The 26,739-nt window shown below is 48.3% G+C and overlaps 1 protein-coding gene across 5 annotated transcripts in view; it reads right to left on the bottom strand.

The window, feature by feature from the left end:
- The window catches only part of MCM10 (minichromosome maintenance 10 replication initiation factor), a 118,437-nt gene that overhangs the window by 14,027 nt on the left and 77,671 nt on the right, over positions 1-26,739 (bottom strand). For 4 of the 5 annotated variants that reach the window (XM_073551260.1, XM_073551259.1, XM_073551257.1 and 1 more), the window contains one exon: positions 9,739-9,851. In XM_073551260.1, coding sequence (XP_073407361.1) covers positions 9,739-9,851 — 113 coding nt within the window. Of the gene's footprint in view, positions 1-9,738; positions 9,852-26,385; positions 26,500-26,683; positions 26,728-26,739 lie in introns of those variants that run through there. The other variant, XM_073551261.1, reaches the window with a different exon arrangement.

Below are 26,739 nucleotides of genomic sequence, written 5' to 3'. Positions count from 1 at the left end.
GGTTAATAAACTAGAAGGAATGATGAAAAAGCATAAGATCACTTCTATGCAAACTGCTTCACCGGCAGCTATGGGGCGCCTCAAATTGCAGCACTGGAATAAAGAAATGAGCATAGTACAGCAAACCTGAGATTTCCACTTTGAACATTAAAAAAAAGTACTCCGAAATAAATTTTAGCCCCATTGCAAAGATAATTGTGAACACAGTACAATCGCCACCATCTCCTAATAGCGCCCTTCCACACTTCTTTTGAACCACGTGACGGCCACCAAGACTCACCAGATCACAGTCTTACGTGGATCAGATGTCTTGATTAACATCAAGAGAGAATTGAAAAAGTGACTTGCCATCATCATAGCAGCTAAAGAGACTTTTTTTGGCTGAGAATGCTTCTGTCATTCCAAGGATGTCTAAGGATAAAATCTGAAATATGCTTGAAAAATAACTCCCTGCTATAGATGCTTCATTATTATTACTATGCTTCACTATTACTATCAATCTGACAACCGATCTGCTTCATCCACAGGTATGAGTCTGGCTGCAATACCATCATCACCCATCTTTCCTGAACCCCAATCACCCCTGAATCTGTCTGCTATCACTGGTATGTGTTCTGGCTGCAACACCATCATCACCCATCTTTCCTGAACCCCAATCACCCTTGAATCTGCTATCACTGGTATGTGTTCTGGCTGCAACACCATCATCACCCATCTTTCCTGAACCCAAATCACCCCTGAATTGGTCTATCATTGGTATGTGTTCTGGCTGCAACACCATCATCACCCATCTTTCCTGAACCCCAATCACCCCTGAATCTGCTATCACTGATATGTGTTCTGGCTGCAACACCATCATCACCCATCTTTCCTGAACCCCAATCACCCTTGAATCTGCTATCACTGGTATGTGTTCTGGCTGCAACACCATCATCACCCATCTTTCCTGAACCCAAATCACCCCTGAAATGGTCTATCATTGGTATGTGTTCTGGCTGCAACACCATCATCACCCATCTTTCCTGAACCCCAATTACCCCTGAATCTGCCATCACTGATATGTGTTCTGGCTGCAACACCATCATCACCCATCTTTCCTGAACCCAAATCACCACTGAGTATGTTGGCTATCACTGGTATGTGTTCTGGCTGCAACACCATCACCCATCTTTCCTGAACCCCAATCACCCCTGAATCTGTCTGCTATCACTGGTATGTGTTCTGGCTGCAATACTATCTCCCTTTGCATTTCCTCTTGTGACTTCTTATTAATCGTCTCCTGTGTCTGTCCAGTCTTACTGTGGCTCCTCCCTTTCTGATCACACCTGGGCCCTTTCATGTGCTTTTAAGTTACTATAAATTCAGACTCCGAGGTCTGTCATTCCATGGATGTCTAAGGATAAAATCTGAAATATGCCCGAAATGAGCCGGAAGTGACCAGCGGGTACGACTAACCACAGCGTTTAGATGTACTAAATTTCTTTTGCCTTCTAAATTACTCTCACCATGCTGACATACGCTCTAACAGTTTTGGCTCCATTATTCCTCACTCTCCACAAACCCCAGCACCCGCTAACCAAATAGTAATCTCTCCTTCCCTCTTGCCTCCTCATCTGATCTCCTCTGCTGAACTGCTCCTCAACTTCAGAGCTCTCCTAATAAAATACAAAACAAGCCACCCACCCTTCTTCCACATGCTCTGCCTCTCTCCGCTTCTCCTCACTACTGGTGACATATCTCCCAACCCTGGACCCCCACAGCCCATACCTCCCATTATTACCCCCTTCTATCGTTTCCAAACCAACATAAACACCAGAAATCTTTCCCACCTCAAATCCATGCCCATGACAACCACCACCCTGCTCTCACTCTCTGGATCACTCTGGAATGCCCGCTCCGTCTGCAATAAACTCCATGTGATTCACGACCTCTTTACCGCTCGTAAATTTTTCCTTCCTTTGCCTCACTGAAACATGGCTGACACCCTCCGACACCGCCTCCCCTGCTATGCTACGGCGGCCTCCACTTCACCCACACTCCTCGCCCTGGCAACAGACATGGTGGAGGAGTGGGCCTTCTCCTTTCTTCCAGCTGCACCTTCAACCCAATCCCACCTCTACCCTCCCTTATCCTCCCCTCTTTTGAAGTCCACTCTGTCCGCATCTATTCTTCCTCCAACCTCCAAGTGACTGTCATATACCTACCTCTGGGCCCGACCACTGCCTTCATTGACCAATTCTCTACCTGGCTTCTTCACTTTCTCTTTGCTGACATTCCCACCATCAACATGGGGAACATCAACATCCCATTGACACTCACCAGTCAGCGGCCTCCAAACTCCTGTCCCTTACTTCATCTTTTGGACTTACTCAGTGGTCCTCCTCAGCCACCCACACAGACGGACATACATTAGACCTGGTCTTCACCAGCATCTGCTCTTTCTAACTTCACCACCTCCCCTCTATCTGACCACCATCTACTCACTTTCTCATCCCTGTCCTCCTCACCTGTCACCCACGTCCAGCAGCATGTGCACCCCCGCAGAAACCTCGCGCATCTAGACACTCGCACTCTCTGTCTCTATTCTACCACTGTCCTCCATATCTTCACTCCACGACACTGCCACTAGTTTCTACAATGCCACTCTTGCATCTGCCATCGACTCGGTCGCCCCTGTCATGCATAACAGAGTGCGACGAATCAACAGACAACCCTGGCACAATATCAATAAAAAGCTTCGGCAAGCATCCAGAATTGCAGAACGGCGCTGGAAGAAAACGCATTCGCAAGACTACTTCACTGCACTCAAACAAGCAACACTTGTGTTCAAATCTGCCCTCACCTCTGCTAAACAGGCCTACTTTACATCCCTTGTATCTTCCTTATCTCACAACCCCAAACAGCGGTTCAATACTTTTAACTCCCTTCTCCGCCCACCACTGCCCCGACTTCCCTAATCTCTGCCGAGGACTTTGCCGCACACTTCAAAAACCAAGATAGATCAAACACGGCAAGTCTTTATTGCTCAACCACCACAACCCCTTTGCATACCAGACCAATGCCCAAACCCCTTAACCACCTTATCTAACATCACTGAAAGGGAGTTTGCTCATCTTCTCTCCAAATCACACCTCACCACTTGTGCACTTGACCCTATCCCATTCCACCTCCTCCCCAACATCACCACCACTCTTAACCCATCCCTAACTCACCTCTTCAACCTATCACTAACGTCTGGTACCTTCCCTTCTGCTTTCAAACATGCCACAATCACGCCTATCTTTAAAAAGCCAACCCTCGATCCAACAGCCACGTCCAGCTATCGCCCAATATCGCTGCTCCCATTCGCTTCTGAACTCCTGGAGCAGCATGTCCACGCTGAACTTTCCTCCCACCTCTCATCTAACTTGCTCTTTGACAATCTACAATCTGGCTTCCGCCCCCATCACTCCACTGAGACAGCCTTGACCAAAATTACCAATGACCTACTTACAGCCAAAGCTAACGGACAATACTCTATACTCCTCCTTCTAGACCTGTCCTCTGCTTTTGACACAGTTGACCACTGCCTCCTACTACAGATCCTCTCCTCCTCTGGCATCAAAGACCTTGTCCCATCCTGGATCTCCTCATACCTTTCCAACTGCACATTCAGCGTCTCCGACTCCCACACTACCTCCTCATCCCACCCTCTCTCTGTTGGAGTCCCCCCAAGGCTCAGTTCTAGGACCCCTACCCTTCTCAATCTATACACTTGGCCTGGGGCAACTCAAAGTCCCACGGATTCCAGTACCACCTTTATGCTGATGAAACTCAGATCTACCTCTCTGGTCCAGACGTCACCTCTCTGCTCTCCAGGATCCCAGAGTGTCTATCAGCCATATCCTCCTTCTCCTCTCGCTTCCTCAAACTAAATGTGGACAAATCTGAACTAATCATCTTTCCCCCCATCTCACAGATCTTCCTTACCCGACCTTTAAACAACTGACATCACGCTTTCCCCCGTACCGGAGGTCCGCTGCCTCCGAGTTACCCTTGACTCTGCCCTGTCCTTCAAACCGCACATCCAAGCTCTCTCCACCTCCTGTTGCCTCCAGCTCAAAAATATTTCCTTCCTCAACCCTCAATCTACTAAACTACTTGTGCATGCCCTCATCATCTCCCACCTCAACTATTGCAACATCCTTTTCTGTGACCTCCCTGCTAACACCCTTGCACCTCCTCCAGTCCATCCTCAACTCTGCCACCCGACTAATTCATCTCTCTCCTCGCTACTCCTCTGCTTATCCCCTCTGCAAATCTCTTCACTGGCTCCCATTCCCTCAGCGTATAAAACTCAAATTACTAATACTGACCTACAAGGCCATCTACAACCTGTCTTCTCCATATATCTCTGAACTAATCTCCCGATACCTTCCCTCACGTAATCTCTGGTCCTCCCAAGACCTCCTTCTCTCCTCCACACTTATTCGCTCCTCACCCAACCGCCTCCAAGACTTCTCCCGAATAGCCCCCATCCTCTGGAATTCCCTGCCCCAACACGTCCGGCTATCAACCACACTCGGATCCTTCAGATGGAACCTGAAAACCCACCTCTTCAGGAAAGCCTACAGCCTGCAATGATCCCCGCTGCCTCCTCACCACTACTGGAGCTGCTGCAACCCCCCAACCTACTGTCTCCTTCCCCACCATCCTGTATCATGTAAGCCCGAAAGGGCAGGGTACTCTCTCCCCTCTATATAAGTCTGTGATTGTTAGTTTGTTTACTGTAAGGGATATCTGTAATTTGTATGTAACCCCTTCTCATGTACAGCACCATGGAACCAATGGTGCTTTATAAATAAATAATAATGGGCATGTGGTTGCCATTTGTCTACAAGGCCACTCAACCATTCTACATTTGAAAACCGCCATTTGTATTAAAACTAAATGCCTATTCTGTTTTCTATCACTAGCTACATGTCAATTCACACAAACCGTTTACAGGTACAGTGAATAACATTGATAATGTCAATTGGCAAAAGCCCGGTCAAGGGGTGGGATATTAGGAAATAGGTCTACAGTTGATGCCTTATATGTTTTTTTTTTAAGTTCAAAGCTCCTTGAGGCCAGTGAGGAACAAAAGGTTGCTCATCAAATCTTATCCCGAAGAACAAGAAATTGATGCTCATAGCCAACCTACAGTACATGAGAGTAGCAGACTGGTCATTAGGACTCCTGTATACCATCTCAAGATCAAAATGGGCCATGATGCAATAGACAATATGCAATTCATCAGCAGAGCCACTACGTCATACTGAGTGTTGGATGCATACCGTATATACTCGAATATAAGCCGAGATTTTCAGCCCGTTTTTTGGGGGCTGAAAGTCCCCCTCTCGGCTTATATTCGAGTCATATACACCGGGGGGTCAGAGGGGGAGGGGGTCGGGGGTGTCAGGTCATACTTACCCGTCCTGACGCTGTCTCTTGTGCCCCCAGCTTCTCCCCGTGCTCTCTCTTCCTGCCTTCAGCGGTCACGTGGTGCCGCTCATTAAAACTCATGAATATGCGCATATTCATGAGTTAATGAGCGGCACCACGTGACCGCTGAAGGCAGGAAGAGAGCGCGCGGAGAAGCTGGGGGCTCAAGACACAGCGTCAGGACGGGTAAGTATAGCGATACTCACCTGTCCTGCGTCCATGGCTGCTTGCTGCTGTCTGCCATCGGTCAGTGACTTCAGACAGCAGAGGGCGCAGTGACGTGATTAGCGCGCGCCGCACCCCCTGCAGTCTGAACGTCACTGACTGATGACGTGGCAGATAGTGGTGAGCAGCCATGGACGCAGGACAGGTGAGTATCTGACACCCAGCGACGGAGAGGTATGTCTTTTAATTTTTACATGCTGCAGCAGCGGCAGCACATGGGGAAATAATCTTAAGGAGCTTCTAATGGGGGCAGCACATGGGGGAACAATATGGAGCTTCTTATGGGGGCAGCATATGGGGGAACAATATGGAGCTTCTAATGGGGGCAGCATATGGGGGAACAATATGGAGCTTCTAATGGGGGCAGCATATGGGGGAACAATCTATGGAGCTTCTTATGGGGGCAGTATATGGGGGAACAATATGGAGCTTCTAATGGGGGCAGCATATGGGGGGAACAATCTATGGAGCTTCTTATGGGGGCAGTATATGGGTGAATAATCTATGGAGCTTCTTCTGGGGGCAGCATATGGGGGAATAATCTATGGAGCATTTCCCACCCTAGGCTTATACTCGAGTCAATAAGTTTTCCCAGTTTTTTGTGGCAAAATTAGGGGGGTCGGCTTATACTCGAGTATATACGGTAAGTGTTCCTTATCAAGGGAAGTCGATGTGAATACTTTTCTGCCCACTAATGACAAAAGTATTCTTGGAGTGATACCTTTATTGGCTAACCAGAAAATAATATATGTTTGCAGAACTACCACTTGCCTCCTATAAACAGCCCCCTAACTTAAAGAATTGTCTGGTCAGAAGTATCCTCTAAACACCATCTGGACCGGGACACAGTATGACAGACTTGAAAGTCTTAATACTATTCTGATCTATATACTCTACTATTTCACATCAACTCTATTCTCAACAACTTCAACTAAGATTTTATACTTCCCTCTCCTCGCTCCCTCCCCCCTGTGTAATACAATACAGGCGAGTTCAAAATGTTATGCATTTGTTTGTTGCAACTAAAATTCTCGAGTCAAGGATATAATATCACCCATACTCTATATTCCATGTATCTCCCCCTGCAAGGGGACCCTTGTACTTTAAAGTTCATAATTATTAATGTATTGAGAAGCCTTATGCAATAAAATTGTTGAAACTAAAAAAGTCTTAATACTAAAAGGTCATTTTAAGAACGACAGAAAAAGAAAAAAATTGGAAATTCAAACTGATAAAGATGTTCAATTCTTTGACACTAGGACTCAATTTAAGGCCTGGATTTATGACTCACTAATTGGACACAGTTCACACCTCCACCAGACGGACTCAAAATAACTAAAGCCCCCTTCACACATAGCGATATTGCTAAAGCGTCACCGACTTTGTGACGCAACAGCGATATCGCTACATGTGACACATACCTCCGACCCGGCTCCCCGCTGGATAACGCTGATGGCGCGAGATCATCCTGGTCCATTTCTCGTCGTCGGCTTCCTGCTGGCACCGACGAGTGACTCCATGGACGCGGGAGGAAGTAGTCACCAGAGCTGCCGTCTGACAGGTAAGTAACGACCGCTGACACGTCGCTGGTGAGATCTGCCTGTTTGGCAGCTCACTAGCGACCATTTAGCGATGCGCCAGCGATCCTAAACGGGTCGTATCGTTGTCGGGATCGCTGGTACATCGCTAAATGTAACAAGACCCTAAGAACATCATTCCCACTGCCTCTCCATTTGTAAGGAAATACCCAATTTGATTTCCTTGGCTTATCTTTAGGAGGAATCATCCCTCCCACCTCATGAACAAATATCCTACTGTAGTATCCCTTAAAAGTTACGCCTTTTTCTTATCAATTAGTAATCTGTGCTCTGAAAGCTTGCAAACATTTTCTGGTTAGCCAATAAATGTATGACTGAATACTTTTGTCCTCAGTGGGCAGAAAAGTATTCACATCCATTTTTCTGGCTAACATGGTACACAATATAATTTGTTATTGTTATCAAGGGAATAGATGGTGTTTTGAGAAGACAAGCCAGCGGAGGTAGAATGATATTCCGGGTAATAATCTAATGGCAAATCACAGGTTCTGACATTAACACATACTGCCTAAATATTGTTATAAGTAAACTAAGAAAATTCCCTAGTGCTATAGGATTTTTACAGGATGAAAATCCCAATGAGATAGGATTTTTACAGGATGAAAATGATGAAAAGGAGAGACAGGATGTTGAGAAGGCCGAACTTTTAAATTCCTATTTTGCATCTGTTTTCTCTCAGAAAGGAAATGTAACATCAACTGTTCTTCACTGTCCTATTAAGGGAATAGAAGATTCCAGGATATCTATAAACCGAAATATAGTGAGGAAACACTTAGCCAACCTAAATGAATTCAAGTCTCCAGATCCAGATGAATTACACCCCAGAGCACTGACGGAGATAGAAGAAATTTTTGAACCCCTCTCCATAATCTTTGAAAATTCTTGGAGAACAGAAATCCCAGAAAACTGGAGAAGAGCAAATGTTGTTCGTATCTTCAAAAAGGGGAAGGTGGACCCAGGCAGCTATAGGCCGGTGAGTCTGACTTCTATACCAGGAAAGATCTTTGAACAAATTATCAAACAACATGTATGTAAGTACCTGGATAAGAATGAAGTGATTAAACAGAGTCAGCATGGGTTTGTAACTAATAAGTCATGTCAGACTAACTTAATTTTCTTCTATGACAGAATCACAGATTGGGTGGATCATGGAAATGCTGTAGATATAGTATATCTTGACTTCAGCAAACCATTTGACAAAGTATCTAACACAATCCTTATTGAAAAAATGGCTAAGTATGGAATGGACAAGGCAACTGTTAGGTGGATTCATAACTGGCTTAGTGATCGAACCCAAAGAGTGGTCAAAAATGGCTGCACATCCAGTTGGAAGAATATCTCAAGTGGGGTCTGTCCTGGGCCCTGTATTGTTCAACATCTTTATCAATAATTTAGATGAAGGAATTGAGGGTAAACTGATTAAATTTGCTGATGACACAAAGCTAGGAGGGATAGCTAATACTAGAGAAGAGAGAGAGGATTCAAAAAGATATAAATAAACTGGAGAAGTGGGCAGCAACTAACAGAATGGTTTTTAACAGAGAAAAATGCAAAGTACTACATCTGGGCAACAAAAATGAAATAAGCTTATACAGAATGGGAGGAATAGGGCTAAGCAACAGCACATGTGAAAAATACTTGGGTATACTAATAGATCACAGACCGAATATGAGTCAGCAGTGTGATGCAGCAGAAAAAAGGCAAATGCAATTCTAGGATGTATTAACAGAAGCATACAGTCTAGATCACGTGAAGTCATTATTGCCCTCTACTCCTCTTTGGTCAGATCTCATCTGGAATACTGTGTCCAGTTTTGGGCACCACATTTTAAAAAAAACACATCAACAAACTGGAGCAATTTCAGAAAAGAGCGACCAGAATGGTGATCAGTCTGCAAACCCTGTCTTATGAGGAAAGGTTGCATGATTTGGGAATGTTTAGCTTGCAGAAGAGAAGACTTAATAGCCGTCTACAAATATCTCAAGGGCTGTCACATTGTAGAAGGATCATCTTTATTCTCATTTGCACAAGGAAAGACTAGAAGCAATGGGATGAAACTGAATGGGAGGAGACAGATTAGATATTAGAAAAAACTTTTTGACAGTTAGAGTGATCAATGATTGGAACAGGCTGCCACGAGAGGTGGTGAGTTCTCCTTCAATAGAAGTCTTCAAACAGAGGCTGGACAGACATCTGTCTGGGATGATTTAGCGAATCCTGCTTTTGAGCAGGGTTTTGGACCAGATGGCCCAGGAGGTCCCTTACAACTCTAAGATTCTGTGATTCTATAACACTGTTTCCTGATGATACTGGCTCTATTTCAGCAGGTTAATGCATCCTGCCACACTGCAAAAATTGTTCTGGGATGGTTTGAGTGACATGACAAATGGCCATGCAGCATCATTTAGATTTTCCTGCAATGTAACAAAATATAAATCCAGTAGTTATGTACCTCCTTAAGGACACCAGTGTGCCTAGATTTGGCTTTCAGAATCTTCTGGAACTCTTCAGACTGCATGTAAGCAAGTTGTTCTTTGTGTCGTTTCATTGCTGGTTCATTCTCATCTGCAGCAAAGAGTTATAATGTGATAATTATTTTTGTGTCACCAATAATTGGATTTTTCCAGCTGTTATGCAAGCTTCATTAGCGTGAATCAAATGTAATTAATGTCTGGGGCTAACTGGTCATAGACAAAAATGTAACTGGGTGTAACAAATTTACTCTACATTAATCCAAACACTATAACCCTAATGCCAAAAAAATTTGGGCTGCTGTGTAAAACAAATATTACAATGATATAATGATTTGGAAGTCTCTTATAACCATATTGTATGCAATAGAACACAAATCACGAGTTGAAATTTATACATTTTTTCCCATTTTATTTTAAAACAGTAACTCATTTCAAAATTGATGGCAGCAACACATCTCAAAAAATTGGGACATCCCCTCTTCATTTTGCAGCAGTATGAGAACATTTGGGAGGTGAGAAGACCAACTATTGAAGTTTCGGTAGAGGAATTTTGTCCCATTCTTGTCTGATGAAGGATTCTAGCTTCTCAACAGTCCTGGGTCTTCTTTGTTGAATATTTAATTTCATAAAGTAACAAATGTTTTCTATTGGTGAAAAGTCTGGACTGCAGGCAGCCAGTTAATAGACAAAGCTCTCTTCTGCAAATCCATGGTGTTGTGACAGATGCAGTATGTGATTTAGCATTGTTTTACTGAATTATGCAAGGCCTTCTCTGAAACAGATGATGTCTTCAAAGACCTCAATATGATGATCAGCATTGATAGGCAGTAGGGATGAGCAAGTATACTCGTTGCTCGGATGGTCTCCGAGTATTTTAGCGTGTTCGGAGATTTCGTTTTCATCTTATCTGCATGATTTGCGACTTGCAGACAGGCTGAATACATGTGTGGAATGCCTTTTTGTTAGGGAATTCCAACATGTAAGTCAACCTGTCTGCAAGTCGCAAATCATGCAGATAAGACAACGAAAACTAATCTCCGAGCACGCCAAATTACTTGGAGGACACCCAAGCATGCTCCGGAAAACCCGAGCAACAAGTATACTCTCTCATCACTAATAGGCAGCTTACACATCTTGAAAAGCACTAATGCAGCCCCGAACCATCATAGATTAAGCCTTTTGAATTGTGCGCTGAATGGTCCCTTTCCTTCTGAGTCCACAGGAAATGGCATCCGTGATTTCCACAATGAATTTTACATTTTGATTCCTCTGACCACAGAACAGGTTTTTCCATTTGGGCTCAGTCCATTTTAAATGTATGGACCAGGGTAGACTGCAGCGTTTCTGGATTATTTTAATATATGGCTCATTCTTTGCACGGTCGACTTAACTTGCATTTGTGGATTGAACTGCGATCAGTGTTCACAGTGATTTCTGGAAGTATTCCTGAGCATATGCAGTGATATGCATGACTAAATCATGCTTGTTTTTTTCATTCAGTGCTGACTGCGGTCCATTAGATCACAAGCATTTAAAGGGAATCGGTCACCCTTTTTTTGCCCTATTGGCTGCCGGCATAGACATCGGGGGCTTATCTACAGCATTCTGTAATGCTGTAGATAAGCCCCCGATGTAACCTGAAAGAGAAGAAAAACAAGTTATATTATACTCACCGAGGTGGGCAGTCCAGTCCGACACCTCCCTTCTTCATGCGATGACGCCCTCTTCTCCCATCCTGAATTGGCTCCGGTGCAGGCGCATTGCTCTGCCCTGTTGAGGGCAGAGCAGAATTCTGCAGTTCGCAGGCGCAAGACCTCTCCTGACGTCTGCGCACTGCAGGACTCTGCTCCACCCTCAACAGGGCAGAGCAGTGCGCTTGCGCCGGAGCCATTACAGGACGGGAGAAGATGACGTCATCGCAGGTTACATCAGAGGCTTATCTACAGCACTACAGAATGCTGTAGATAAGCCCCTGATGTCTATGTCGGCAGCTGAAAGGCCAAAAAAAGGGTGACAGATTCCCTTTATTATTAATAGCTGGATTTTTCCATTGTGCACATGGATTTCACCAGAATTGCCAAATCTTTTGAGGATTTCATGTACTGTAGATGGTGAGACATTCAAAGTATTTGGAATTTTACACGGAGGAACATTTTTTGAGGCAGTGGTTTACAGACTGGTGATACTGACCATCTTTTGTTTAACATGTTTTTTTATACAGTCATGTGACTTACCGTATATACTAGGAAATATTGAGCGCGAGGCTCTTTTCCTAGTACGTCGAACGTGAGGCTCCGTACTGTGGAACATCAGTGTTGATATCGCTACCAGTGGTTTTTCTGCAGAGAACCATAGTATTCTGTAAGAGTCATGCTGCGTATCTTAAAGCAGAAGAAGTCTGTGCCCCACAAGTTAGATGAGGATGCTGTGGAGGTCAAGGCAATAGTAGCGTCACGGGAAGGCAAGAAGGCAGTCAAGAATGTTGAGAGATTGTATAAGCATGTAGGATTGCCCTCGTCAGGGAGATTACAGCCGGCTATGTGGCATAATCTCATAGAGAACAAACGAGGCATGTTGAAAGATAAAGGATTGTTAGAACAAGCACAAGCTCATCTGCGAGTTGCGCGAGGCTTGAAGAATGAAGGATGGAAAGAGATTGATGGGGAAGGAGGATCAGACAATGCAGAACCTGTGTTTGGTTATAAAATGCCTTTGAACTGTGATCTTATAGATTGTAAAATGGCCGCCGTGCCACTGATGATGAAAATGCAGTCCCAGCCACCGCCCTATAATGGCGACAAGACGAGCTCTCCAGAAGCGTGGGTGTGTCCTGTTTGTGGCGTGCAGAATCCAACCTGGGTGGAAACCTGCCGTGTGTGTGGGGCGGGCCGTCCTTGGGGTTCCGCCCAGACCATGGACGGAAGTGGGGCATGCCACGCCTCCACCGGCAGCCATCTTGGTGCACCCGGAATTCCTCCCCAGCCACTATGTCCGCTGGTAACACTTTCCGGCGAGTACTATCAGGGACCACCACTTCCTGAGAAACCTCCGGCACCGACCGATGCTGTTCCCACCTCTAATGTTCCTGTTCCGGCCTCTGGGCCTAGTCTCCCGATGCAACCCACTGTGATATTTGTAAATACACCTGGTCAAGGTCCCTTCACTCTTGATGCCCTGACCGGCAGTACGGCTTTCCGGTCCGTAATGCGTATGAGGCGCCAAGCTATCAGAGATGATGAGGGATCAGAAGATTCTGACAATCAGGTTGCTACAATTCCCCCTGCCCCGCCACTGCTATTAGGTCCGTTCGAATCCCCCCGGCCCAGAAGGAGCCCACTACCTACCCCTCTCAACAAATCCTCTAGGTTGCCCCATGACCCTGAAATCTGGTTCCCCTGTCATTCACGCTATTACATCACACCTCAGGGCTCCCAGGTTCTTTTCTCAGTGGGGTATGGGGACATAGTTACCCACCAGGTAGGAGCCATAGTGAACCCAGCTAACTCTACCCTGTCGCATAGAGGTGGTTTGGCCCAACAGATAGCTAAAAAGGGAGGCCCAGCCATAACCCAAGAGTGTCAGGCCTACCTTACCAATTATGGCCCCTTGCATCCAGGAGACGCTATGTCCACCCAGGGAGGGAATTTGCCCTGTGATATAGTGTTACACACTGCAGGCCCTATATATGATTACAGGACACCCGAGCATTGCCGTACAATATTGCAGACCGCCTTACAGACAGTGCTTATCTTTGCAGGACGGCTAGGGAGAGATACACTTCCTCGTAGAACTTTGGCTATACCATTGATATCTTCAGGACTCTTTGGATACCCACTGGGCCCCTGTATGAAGGAACACGTTGAAGTCATCAAGAATTGTCTCCAATCAACCCCAGATCTCGATTTACAAGAAGTTAGGATCGTCTGTTACCATGAATCCGGATTAGAGGGCATCATGCCCTTGGTAGCTGAATACATGATACCACTGATGCACACAGGTATAAAGCCCCTGGATGAGGTAATACCCACAGCACCCCCAACTGCCCCGAAGGATGAGGCAGTGACACATGACGAAGAAGAAGAAGGGCTGAAGCTGAAATACAAACCCTTCACTCCGGTACAAATTGATGCTATTGTTAACAAGTTACCTGACCCGGACAAATTTCCCATGCAGTATGTAAGGAAACTGGAACAGACTAGGAGCATCTACGGGGCTACATGGTCTGATCTATCAGGCATCACCTCAATCAAAGCCTCCGAATATTTTCTCCCCACCATCATGAAGGAATTGGACCCTACTAAAGCAGGACCTCTCAACAAGTTCAAGTCTGGAAAGGAGTTTATCGCTCAACTCACAAAGTGGGCCCAGGATCGTCTCTGTGACGAAGCAGGATCAATACAGGATATACAACAAGAATCTGGTGAAGCTGTGGAGAAATACGCTGCCAGACTAACTATGCAGTTTGAAGACTTGGGTTATTCAACTCATGTGAAGACGCAGGCAGCCTTGTTGGTCCGTGCTTTTATTGATGGTCTGGAAGATCCACTGAAGGATAAGGTCATGAAGCTTCGTCCCGAATTACCTGATGGTCCCCTAAAACAGGCCCTCACTGTTGTGAAGAGTTATCAGAAAATGCTTCAAAGGGAAGAAAAAGAAGCAGAAAAGGAAGCAGAGAAGGAAGCACAGAAGGACAAAGGCAAGAAGAAACCAGCCATGTATATGGCAGAAGCCTCAGAAGTACCTGTTATGGTGTATCAGGCTCAGGATCGGTATGGATTACCACGCTTGAGGCCGAGAGGGTCCCAGGGCCAAAACTACAGGGACAGACCAGTTCGTGATGACCAAGGGAGACCTCTGTGTTGGGAGTGTGCCAGCCCTGGTCATATGAGAAGAAGTTGTCCTCGCAGGGGGCACCCTCAGAGCCCTCTTCCTCCTCCACACTCATGAAGTTCAGGCCAACCGGTGCCCACTTTTCCCGCCACCTGTACTTCCTCGTCTTGTGGTACAGTGACCCTGGAAGTGGACAATCAACCTCTCAAGTTCTTAGTGGACACTGGGGCTCTCAGCTGCCTCCTACAATCTCCCTGTCTTCAGATTTCCTCACATGTATTGGAGTTGAAGGTCAACAAACCTCATCACCACTCACTGTTCCCGTCCCAGCTGGCCCATTCTCTGGTGTCTTTGCCAAATTTCTGGTGTCTGAAACCTGCCCCGTCAACCTTCTAGGAGCTGACCTCCTTCAAAGGCTTCACGCTACCATCATCTTCGGTGATCAAGGGATGGAATTGCAATTACAAGATCCTGCCTCACAACAAGGCACTGAAGATCGTTGTGTCCTTAAGGCTTTCCCTCTGATGATGACTCTGCAAACGACACCTTCCCCGGATTTGCCCAATCTACCTACCACTCTGTGGTCAACTGGACCTGAGGATGTGGGTCTGCTCAAAGTGCCTCCAGTAAAAGTCCACCTCAAACCTGGGCACCCATACCCCAGACTACCTCAGTATCCGCTTAAGGCTGCCCAAGAGCGGAGCCTTGGAGTTCAGATTACCTCCCTCTTACATTCTGGAGTGCTAATCAGATGTGTTTCACCCTGTAACACACCCCTGTTTCCAGTGAAGAAGACGACAGCTCCTGGAGACCCTCCGAAGTACAGACTTGTACAGGACCTCAGAGCAGTCAATTCAGCCACCATCTTGGAAACTCCTGTGGTACCCAACCCAAACACCTTGCTTTCTCAAGTGCCTACTTCAGCAACACTCTTCACCGTTATTGACCTGGCTAATGCTTTCTTCAGTGTCCCGCTTCATGAAGACTCACAGTTTTTATTTGCCTTCACGTTTCAAGGATCTCAGCTGACCTGGACCAGGACACCACAGGGTGCCCAGAACTCCCCTAACCAGTTCACTCATGCTATGAAGATGACCCTGGATCCGTGGGTGTTACAGAATCTTCATGTCACGCTTCTCCAGTATGTTGATGACCTACTCCTCTGTGGAACTGAAGAGAATCTGTTTGCTGCTTCTGAGTCCTTGCTCCTTTTTCTTCATTCTGCCAACTGCAAAGTCTCAAAGGCCAAGGTCCAGTGGTGCAAAGAGAATGTCGTCTTCCTCGGACACTGCATCTCTCAAGGCTCGAGACACCTCACCGAGGACAGAAAACATGCAATCGAGGATATCCCTTATCCAAAGACATACTCTGCTATGCAGTCTTTCTTAGGACTCATTACCTACTGCAGACAGTGGATTCCGGATGCTTCAAGACTCATGCAACCTTTGTATGATTGCCTCAAGACTGGAGGACCGGACTGGGATCATGCTGAAAATCCGTATATCTATGCTCAGCAAAAGGACTGTTTCCTGGCTCTCAAGGAAGCTGTTGTCAGCGCCCCTGCTCTGGGTCTCCCTGACTACACTCAGCCGTTTCATCTCTTTGTTTCAGATTCTGAAGGACATGCCTCTGGTGTGCTGGCACAGAAACATGCTGATCGTTTCCGTCCTCTGGCCTACTACTCAGCCAGGCTAGACCCTGTTGCCAGAACTGCTCCTTCCTGCCTCAAGGCTGTGCATGCAGCCCATGTTCTTCTGGATAAGTCTGCTGACATAGCACTTGGTCATGACTTGGTCATTCAAGCTGGACATGATCTCTCTGCTGTCCTCCAACAAACATCTCCTAAGCATCTAACGAGCCAAAGACATCTCAGACTTCAATGCTCTCTACTTCTGCCCTCCAACATCACCTTCCAGAAATGTACTACCATCAACCCAGCCACTTTGCTTCCACATTCTAGGGGGGAGTTCCCTGACGGGTATAAGGACTTACCAGACAGGAGGTCACCTGATGACCCGCATGACTGTGTAAAAGCACTGGAACAAGAAGCCTCTGCACCACAAAATGTGGTAACTCAGGAACTTCTCAACCCTGATTTGCAACTATGGACTGATGGATCTCGATTTGCAGACTCTTATGGCAAGTTCCACACTGGATATGCGGTCACCACTGAAACAGAAGTCCTTCTGGCTGAAGCCTTGCCACCTCACCTTTCGGCTCAAGAAGCCGAACTTGTGGCCCTACAACAAGCATGTTATCTAGCAGAAGGGAAGACGGCCATTGTCTACACTGACTCAAGATACGGCTATGGAATCTGTCACGATTTTGGATTCCTGTGGAAGTCCCGAGGGTTCATTACGGCTACAGGAACCCCTGTTAAACATGCACTAAGGATTAAAGCCCTGATGAAGGCATTGGAGCTACCTGTACAAATTGCGGTGATCAAGGTCAAAGCTCACGGGAAAGTCAATTCGAAGGAGACTAGAGGAAACCATTTAGCAGATCAAGCTGCCAAAGCTGCTGCCATAAAGAATGTCTCAGCAAAGTGGGAAGAAGAAGAAACAGCACCAGAAAAACCCTGTTGGGAAGGCACTGATACACCTGTGATGCCTGTGCTTACCAGAGCACAAACAAGAGAACAGGCAACCAAAGAAGCTACCCAAGCCGAAGAAGAACGAGACTTTGAGAAGTCCGAAGCCCAAAGAAAGAAGAGGGAGTTGATAGAAGACATGGAAATGGAATACCCTGCCACCGGATCTGTCTGGAAGCCAGCCCGACCACCTGAAGAGAGATTGTGGGAAGAACAAAAGTTGACCTCTAAAGAAGAAAAGAAGCAGTGGGAAGCTGCAGGAGCCATTCATGGGAATCGTAGTTCTGCCGGACAATACCAATTTCCTAGACTCTATAAGGTGGATGGGAAACCCTGTCTACCCAAAAGAATGTATCCAGCCGTTGCAGCATGGGCTCATGGATCAACTCATCGAGGAAAGAACCAAGCTCTGGCCTGTATCAAGAAGCTCTACTGGGCCCCAGGAATCTCTACCACTGTCACAGCCTACTCAAGAGCCTGCCCAGTCTGTGCCATCTGTAACCCAACAGCCACCGCCAAGGTTCCACTTCAGCATCTTGCCAAACCAGACTACCCTTGGCAGAGAATCCAGGTTGATCATATTCAGATGCCCAAGTCAGGAAAGTATGAGTACGTCCTAGTGGCTGTGGATATGTTCTCAGGATGGCCCGAAGCCTACTCAGTGACCAACATGACTGCCAAAACTACAGCTAAGAAGCTCATCACTGAAATTTCGTGCAGATTTGGAATTCCTGAAGTTGTTGAATCAGATCAAGGCCCAGCCTTCACTGCCAATGTCTACGAGGAATTGTGGCACATGTTAGGGACAGATTTGGGTCTGCACACCCCCTATCACCCCTCCAGTTCAGCCAAAGTTGAGAGAATGAACTCCACAATTAAGACCCAGTTGCTTAAAATGAGCCAGGACCACCCACTCCCATGGCCAGATTTGCTCCCCGTGGTCCTATACCATATCAGACACACCCCACAGGGAAAACACGGCCTGACTCCCTTTGAGATTCTTTTTGGTGCTCCACCTAAAATAGGAGACATTAGGCCACAAGAGTTGTCTGAGACAAATGATAAAGTTGTACAATTTGTGATTGCATTGTCTAAGGAACTGTCTAACACCCACTCTACAGTTTCTGCTTCTCTTCCAGAATCCACAGGTGACGTGGTCCATGACTTTGTGCCAGGAGACCTGGTGTATGTGAAAAAGTTTGTGCGCAGAGATTGTCTCCAGCCGAGATTTGAAGGACCCCACACGGTGATCCTGGTCACCCCCACTGCAGTAAAACTTGAAGGAAAGAGCACCTGGATTCATGCTTCACACTGTAAAAGAGACCGAACCAGTGTTTAGTCACAGTAGTGACTGAAGGGAAATGTTGCTGTTGTTTTTGACCTTGGGACTGGGGGCCATCCTCGCCCCTACCTCTTCGGCCCCTATTGTAAATAAGAATTCTGGTCCCTTTATTCTCTGGGTAAACCTGACAGCCCCGGTGAATATCTGGCGATTTGATTTCTGTGATGTAGTCAAGTGCCTTGAGACTGAACGGGTGGTAGAGGGGATCATCCAGTTCTATATGTGTGTTACCAGACAAGACAACAATAATTGTCATTATTGGACAGATGCTGCCTGGAGTACGGGGAATGATTGGGGATATAAACCTAGCGAAGCCATGTTCCCCAAGGATGGGACGGGTAGGAGTCTTCGTGAGAGAATGCATCTAACAGCCCTTCTGCAACCATTTAGGGGCTGTAAATGGGGTAGAAGCTGTCACCCCCTTCTCCTAAATCTTGAAAGCCCTCAATCTGCTGATCTGCAGACGTTCGTACTAGGAAGGCATTATAATTATGTATTTAGTGCTGGACCTTATGCGTATTTAGGCCATATACGGCTTCAGGATATTAGCTTCAGACCAACCAAGGCCCCCGTTACCAGTACACCTAAAATAGGCCCAGGTGAGCGTTTGCAAAATGTAGTTAATGAAGTGATCCCCATTCCAGGTCTCAGTTGGCAAGAGGTTTTCTCCATAGAAACACAAACAGCCCCAAGGAAAAATTTGTGGTTAGAATGGGTGAGGTACAATGTAAAAGTCCAGAATATCTCTGTAGGATGTATTGCTTGTGCTGCTGCGAATACACACCTATACACACATGCATTGCTTTTCCCTGATGACAACACCACTGCCTGTGTCATGAATTTGTTGAAAGGTTTGAAGCCCACTGATTGCCCAGATTACGTCCCACTAATTCATAAGGAACCCAAACTAAAGGTCCCAGGAGAAGTAACTGTATTAGCTGACAATTACACCTGCTATAATTCCCACGACACCACAGGTACACCAGTAGGGATCTTCAAGACAGGTTTCTGCAAAGAGAATAGTTCTCTAGATACTGACTTGTTAATCAAACATACACAATATATGTATGACATTTATTGGTTATGTGGAGATGGTAAGCTCCGTCCTAGGTTGCCAAATGCCTGGACAGGCCAATGCACCCTTGTTAAACTAGCTATGCAGTTCAAGATTCTACCCTGGGATCCAAAGATACCTGATGAACCTACCAGGAAAAGGAGAAGCCTCGATCAGCTCCATATGAGTTATGAAGAAGATCCATTAGTATATATTGATGCTATTGGAGTGCCAAGGGGGGTGCCTGACCAATTTAAAGCCCAGAACCAGATCTATGATGGCTTTGCTTCTATAATCCCACAGGTGCAGATTAATAAAAATGTTGAATGGATCAATTACATATATTACAGTGAACAAAGGTTTGTCAATTTCAGCCAAGATGCCTTCCAAGGTATAGTTGAAGAATTGGGCCCTAACACTAGAATGACACTCCAAAATCGACTAGCCCTTGATATGATATTAGCTGAGAAAGGAGGAGTTTGTGGGATGGTGGGAGAGGAGTGTTGTACCTATATCCCTCAGAACTCTGGAGTGAATGGAAAAACCATGATAGCCCTTAAAAAGATAACTGGGTTAGCAGCAGAATTGAAAACTAATGCTGGAGTAGACACATCTTTCTTTTCCGGCTGGTTGGGTGGACTCAAGGGATTCCTTCAACAAGCTTGTATAGTACTGATTGCCCTCCTTGTAATTGGATCGATAACTCTTTGTTGTGTTATTCCCTTGTATAAAAAGGTTATTGCCAAAGCAACTCCGACTGGCACCTTCCTCAATCAAGAAGTAGACACACCAGAGTACGATGGTACTGATCTAGGGGAGATCCCTAAGTATATTCCCCTCAAGAGAGTAGACAAAACCCCCCATTCTCAGATGATGTTACGAGACTTAGTTTAGGGACAGCGGGAGAACTCCATGTGAGGTTAGTGAAGGGTTCAGCTGCCTGGAGGCCTCTCGCTAGGGGAGAGCTTCTGAGGTGTCTGGATGAAGAAATCCACCTCCCCTTTTCCCATCGCATGGACAGTCTCGAAGGATCTTTCATTAAGGGAAAAACTTAGTGTTTAGGGGGGATTGTCAAGGTGAAAATATATTTTCTTATATAACTTTTATACTTTTATACTGTGAAACAATAAGTTTTTCCTAATTGCTTGCTAATGCAAATGTAACTGTATTAAAGATGGCTGCCAGTGTTCACTTTCACTTAAATTCAGTGTCTAAAGAGTTAAGTTTCATTTCTCCTAAAAAAAGATAACTCAGGAATGTGAAGAAGAAGTAACCATCGGGAGACGTTTTGACGAATCAGAGAGAGACTGGACACTAGATGTATACTGCATAAACCCCGCCTAATGCACGCCTTCCCCTAACACTCAATATAGTATTGTGTATTTGTAAATAAAGCCAGTTGTTGTACTGCTCCTGACAGGTGTGGATGCGGGACATCAGCTAAGTGTCTGAGTCATTCTTAATTGGTACCAGATGTTTTGCGCTCGCACAATGATTTGGAATGACTGGTGAATGAGGATTTATTGTCGTTTACGACCCCGACAATTGTGTATAAGCCGAGATTTTCAGCCCATTTTTTTGGGCTGAAAGTCCCGCCCTCTCGGCTTATACACGAGTGATATACCTGGGGGCCGGCGGGGGAGCAGGGGTGTCAGAGATCATACTGACACCCCCCGACGCGTCTCCACAGCCCCCCCGGCTTCTCAGTCTCCCTTCAGAGGTCACGTGGTACCGCTCATTAAACGCATAAATATGTGCATATTCAGGAGTTTAATGAGCGGTAGCACGTGACCGCTGGAGGAAGGAAGGAAGACCGTGGGAAAAGCGGGGGGGGGGGGCGGCTGCAGAGACCACGCCAGGAGGGGGTAAGTATATCCAATATTCACCTGTCCCCGGTCAATCGCTGCTCACCGCTGTCTACTGCGTCCTGTGTCAGTGAAGTTTAGGCAGCAGAGGGCGCGATGACGTGGTTAGTGTGCGCCGTGTCCTTTGCTGCCTAAACAGTCACTGACACAGGATGCAGCAGCAAGCAGCAATGGAATGGGGACAGGTAAATATCTCAGGTGCTGGGGGGTCCTGAGCGAGCGGCGACACTGGCACCTGTCCCCATAGCGCGCCGGTGTCCCTGGCCTGCTCAGGACCCGACACCTGGGCCCCAGCGAGGAGAGGTATGTCTTTTTTGCAGCAGCACATGGGGCATAATCTATGGAGCGGCAGACGGGGGCATATTCGGTGGAGCGGCAGACGGGGGCATATTCGGTGGAGCGGCACACGGGGGCATATTCGGTGGAGCGGCACACGGGGGCATATTCGGTGGAGCGGCACACGGGGGCATATTCGGTGGAGCGGCACACGGGGGCATATTCGGTGGAGCGGCACACGGGGGCATATTCGGTGGAGCGGCACACGGGGGCATATTCGGTGGAGCGGCACACGGGGGCATATTCGGTGGAGCGGCACACGGGGGCATATTCGGTGGAGCGGCACACGGGGGCATATTCGGTGGAGCGGCACACGGGGGCATATTCGGTGGAGCGGCACACGGGGGCATATTCGGTGGAGCGGCACACGGGGGCATATTCGGTGGAGCGGCACACGGGGGCATATTCGGTGGAGCGGCACACGGGGGCATATTCGGTGGAGCGGCACACGGGGGCATATTCGGTGGAGCGGCACACGGGGGCATATTCGGTGGAGCGGCACACGGGGGCATATTCGGTGGAGCGGCACACGGGGGCATATTCGGTGGAGCGGCACACGGGGGCATATTCGGTGGAGCGGCACACGGGGGCATATTCGGTGGAGCGGCACACGGGGGCATATTCGGTGGAGCGGCACACGGGGGCATATTCGGTGGAGCGGCACACGGGGGCATATTCGGTGGAGCGGCACACGGGGGCATATTCGGTGGAGCGGCACACGGGGGCATATTCGGTGGAGCGGCACACGGGGGCATATTCGGTGGAGCGGCACACGGGGGCATATTCGGTGGAGCGGCACACGGGGGCATATTCGGTGGAGCGGCACACGGGGGCATATTCGGTGGAGCGGCACACGGGGGCATATTCGGTGGAGCGGCACACGGGGGCATATTCGGTGGAGCGGCACACGGGGGCATATTCGGTGGAGCAGCACACGGGGGCATATTCGGTGGAGCAGCACACGGGGGCATATTCGGTGGAGCAGCACACGGGGGCATATTCGGTGGAGCAGCACACGGGGGCATATTCGGTGGAGCAGCACACGGGGGCATATTCGGTGGAGCAGCACACGGGGGCATATTCGGTGGAGCAGCACACGGGGGCATATTCGGTGGAGCAGCACACGGGGGCATATTCGGTGGAGCAGCACACGGGGGCATATTCGGTGGAGCAGCACACGGGGGCATATTCGGTGGAGCAGCACACGGGGGCATATTCGGTGGAGCAGCACACGGGGGCATATTCGGTGGAGCAGCACACGGGGGCATATTCGGTGGAGCAGCACACGGGGGCATATTCGGTGGAGCAGCACACGGGGGCATATTCGGTGGAGCAGCACACGGGGGCATATTCGGTGGAGCAGCACACGGGGGCATATTCGGTGGAGCAGCACACGGGGGCATATTCGGTGGAGCAGCACACGGGGGCATATTCGGTGGAGCAGCACACGGGGGCATATTCGGTGGAGCAGCACACGGGGGCATATTCGGTGGAGCAGCACACGGGGGCATATTCGGTGGAGCAGCACACGGGGGCATATTCGGTGGAGCAGCACACGGGGGCATATTCGGTGGAGCAGCACACGGGGGCATATTCGGTGGAGCAGCACACGGGGGCATATTCGGTGGAGCAGCACACGGGGGCATATTCGGTGGAGCAGCACACGGGGGCATATTCGGTGGAGCAGCACACGGGGGCATATTCGGTGGAGCAGCACACGGGGGCATATTCGGTGGAGCAGCACACGGGGGCATATTCGGTGGAGCAGCACACGGGGGCATATTCGGTGGAGCAGCACACGGGGGCATATTCGGTGGAGCAGCACACGGGGGCATATTCGGTGGAGCAGCACACGGGGGCATATTCGGTGGAGCAGCACACGGGGGCATATTCGGTGGAGCAGCACACGGGGGCATATTCGGTGGAGCAGCACACGGGGGCATATTCGGTGGAGCAGCACACGGGGGCATATTCGGTGGAGCAGCACACGGGGGCATATTCGGTGGAGCAGCACACGGGGGCATATTCGGTGGAGCAGCACACGGGGGCATATTCGGTGGAGCAGCACACGGGGGCATATTCGGTGGAGCAGCACACGGGGGCATATTCGGTGGAGCAGCACACGGGGGCATATTCGGTGGAGCAGCACACGGGGGCATATTCGGTGGAGCAGCACACGGGGGCATATTCGGTGGAGCAGCACACGGGGGCATATTCGGTGGAGCAGCACACGGGGGCATATTCGGTGGAGCAGCACACGGGGGCATATTCGGTGGAGCAGCACACGGGGGCATATTCGGTGGAGCAGCACACGGGGGCATATTCGGTGGAGCAGCACACGGGGGCATATTCGGTGGAGCAGCACACGGGGGCATATTCGGTGGAGCAGCACACGGGGGCATATTCGGTGGAGCAGCACACGGGGGCATATTCGGTGGAGCAGCACACGGGGGCATATTCGGTGGAGCAGCACACGGGGGCATATTCGGTGGAGCAGCACACGGGGGCATATTCGGTGGAGCAGCACACGGGGGCATATTCGGTGGAGCAGCACACGGGGGCATATTCGGTGGAGCAGCACACGGGGGCATATTCGGTGGAGCAGCACACGGGGGCATATTCGGTGGAGCAGCACACGGGGGCATATTCGGTGGAGCAGCACACGGGGGCATATTCGGTGGAGCAGCACACGGGGGCATATTCGGTGGAGCAGCACACGGGGGCATATTCGGTGGAGCAGCACACGGGGGCATATTCGGTGGAGCAGCACACGGGGGCATATTCGGTGGAGCAGCACACGGGGGCATATTCGGTGGAGCAGCACACGGGGGCATATTCGGTGGAGCAGCACACGGGGGCATATTCGGTGGAGCAGCACACGGGGGCATATTCGGTGGAGCAGCACACGGGGGCATATTCGGTGGAGCAGCACACGGGGGCATATTCGGTGGAGCAGCACACGGGGGCATATTCGGTGGAGCAGCACACGGGGGCATATTCGGTGGAGCAGCACACGGGGGCATATTCGGTGGAGCAGCACACGGGGGCATATTCGGTGGAGCAGCACACGGGGGCATATTCTGTGGAGCAGCACACGGGGGCATATTCTGTGGAGCAGCACACGGGGGCATATTCTGTGGAGCAGCATATGGGGGCATATTCTATGGAGCATATTATGGGGCATAATCTATGGAGCATCTTATGGGGGCATAATCTATGGAGCATAACATATGGAGCATCTTGAAGGGCATAACGTATGGAGCATCCCAGGGGCATAACGTATGGAGCATCTTATGGGGCATAACCTATGGAGCATCTTATGGGGCATAACCTATGGAGTATCTTATGGGGCATATTCTATGGAGCATCTTTTCGGGCCATAACTTTTATGGAGCAGCATAAGGGGCATATTATTCTATGGAGCATCTTATGGAGCCATTATTAACCTTTCTGCAGCATTATATGGGGTGTATTTTGTAGGAAGCATCTTATGGGGCCATCATGAACTGTATGGAGCATTATATGGGGCTCCTGATTCAATATGGATATTCAAAAAACATTTAACCTACTGATGTCTCAATTAATTTTACTTTTATTGGTATCTATTTTTATTTTTGAAATTTACCAGTAGCTGCTGCATTTTCCACCCTAGGCTTATACGCGAGTCATTAAGTTTTCCCAGGTTTTTGTGGCAAAATTGTGGGGGGGGGGGGGTCGGCTAATACACGAGTATATACAGTAACTGAAAAGTGACCCCACAAATGTTTTTCATTAATGCCTCTTACCTTTCCAATCTTTGTTAGCCCTATCCCAACTTTTTTGAGATGTGGTACTGCAGAGTTATTTTTTTCAAGTGAAATGGAAAAATGTCTGGCTTCCATCTTCGCATAGGTTTTCTATTGTGAATAAAATTTGGCTATAAAAGATTTCCAAATAATTACTGTATATTTCAGATTATAAGACGCACTTTATTTTGGAAGAAGGGGGTAGTTTTGTAATTGAATTGTAGCTAACAGGGGAGCGGGGTCTCAAGAGGCAGGGTCGGTGCTGCAGGAAGCTGGCGGTGGCAAGAGTTGGGCAATGATGTGGGCACCTGGCTGGGAGGAGCGGGTGTTCGGCTGCAGCTGGCTCCAGGCTTTCAAAAAAAAAAAAAAAAAGGCAGGCGTCCGCACCCCCTCCTCACAGAGCGGGAGCCACAGCATCGCCTGATTCCTGCCTCCGCTGCCAGCTTCCTGCAAAAGTTAATTTATTTCAGTTCAATACAAAAAGTGAATTTCATAGATTACCCTATTTTTTGGACCTTAAGACGCACTTTTTTCCTTCAAATTTGGGAGGAAAGTGTGGGGTGCGTCTTATGGTCGGAATGTAGCATGTGGGGAGGGGGCAGCAGCGTAGTGGGATCGCAGGAGGCAGGAAAATGTCCCCGCTGCAGGAATCCAGAGCTGGGGAAACCACGTGGTCCAGACACTTAAAGTGACGTGAATATTCATTAGCCACTTCCCGCCCACCTGTCAGCGCCGAGCAGTGGGTGGAGAGCAGCAAATTAATATTCCTTTACTTAAACAGCGGACCCATATGGTTTCCCCAGCGCCGAAATCCTGCAGCAGCTCGGGAGATCTGTGTTCAAAGGAGGAGGCGGCTGCAGGAGCAAAGTGACACAGGGGATCCACGCATACCTGACAGCGCAGCCAGGGGGCTGTGCTGATGCGATGTTGAATGCTCCTGTGGAGGACATGAAAAGGGCGGGCTGGAGCATCACATGACCACACAAAGCCCTGCCTCTTCATGATGGTATCACAGGTCCTGCAGACACACCGCACTAGAAACAGTGCAGCTTCGTCTTACATGATCTGTGGTGAGGTCATAAGAGGGAGGGGTTCTGTACAGTTATGTGAATGTCCATTACCTCACCAGAGTGTGGCTGGCTGCAAGACCTGCACTGAGAACAGCCTGTACAAGAAA

The sequence above is a fragment of the Dendrobates tinctorius genome, unplaced genomic scaffold, assembly GCF_039654945.1.
Source record: "Dendrobates tinctorius isolate UK_male_01 unplaced genomic scaffold, ASM3965494v1 ptg000174l, whole genome shotgun sequence".
In the NCBI taxonomy this organism is placed as follows: domain Eukaryota; kingdom Metazoa; phylum Chordata; class Amphibia; order Anura; family Dendrobatidae; genus Dendrobates; species Dendrobates tinctorius.
The sequence above is the reverse complement of the archived record's forward strand: the minus strand, read 5'-3'. Positions and strand labels throughout refer to the sequence as shown.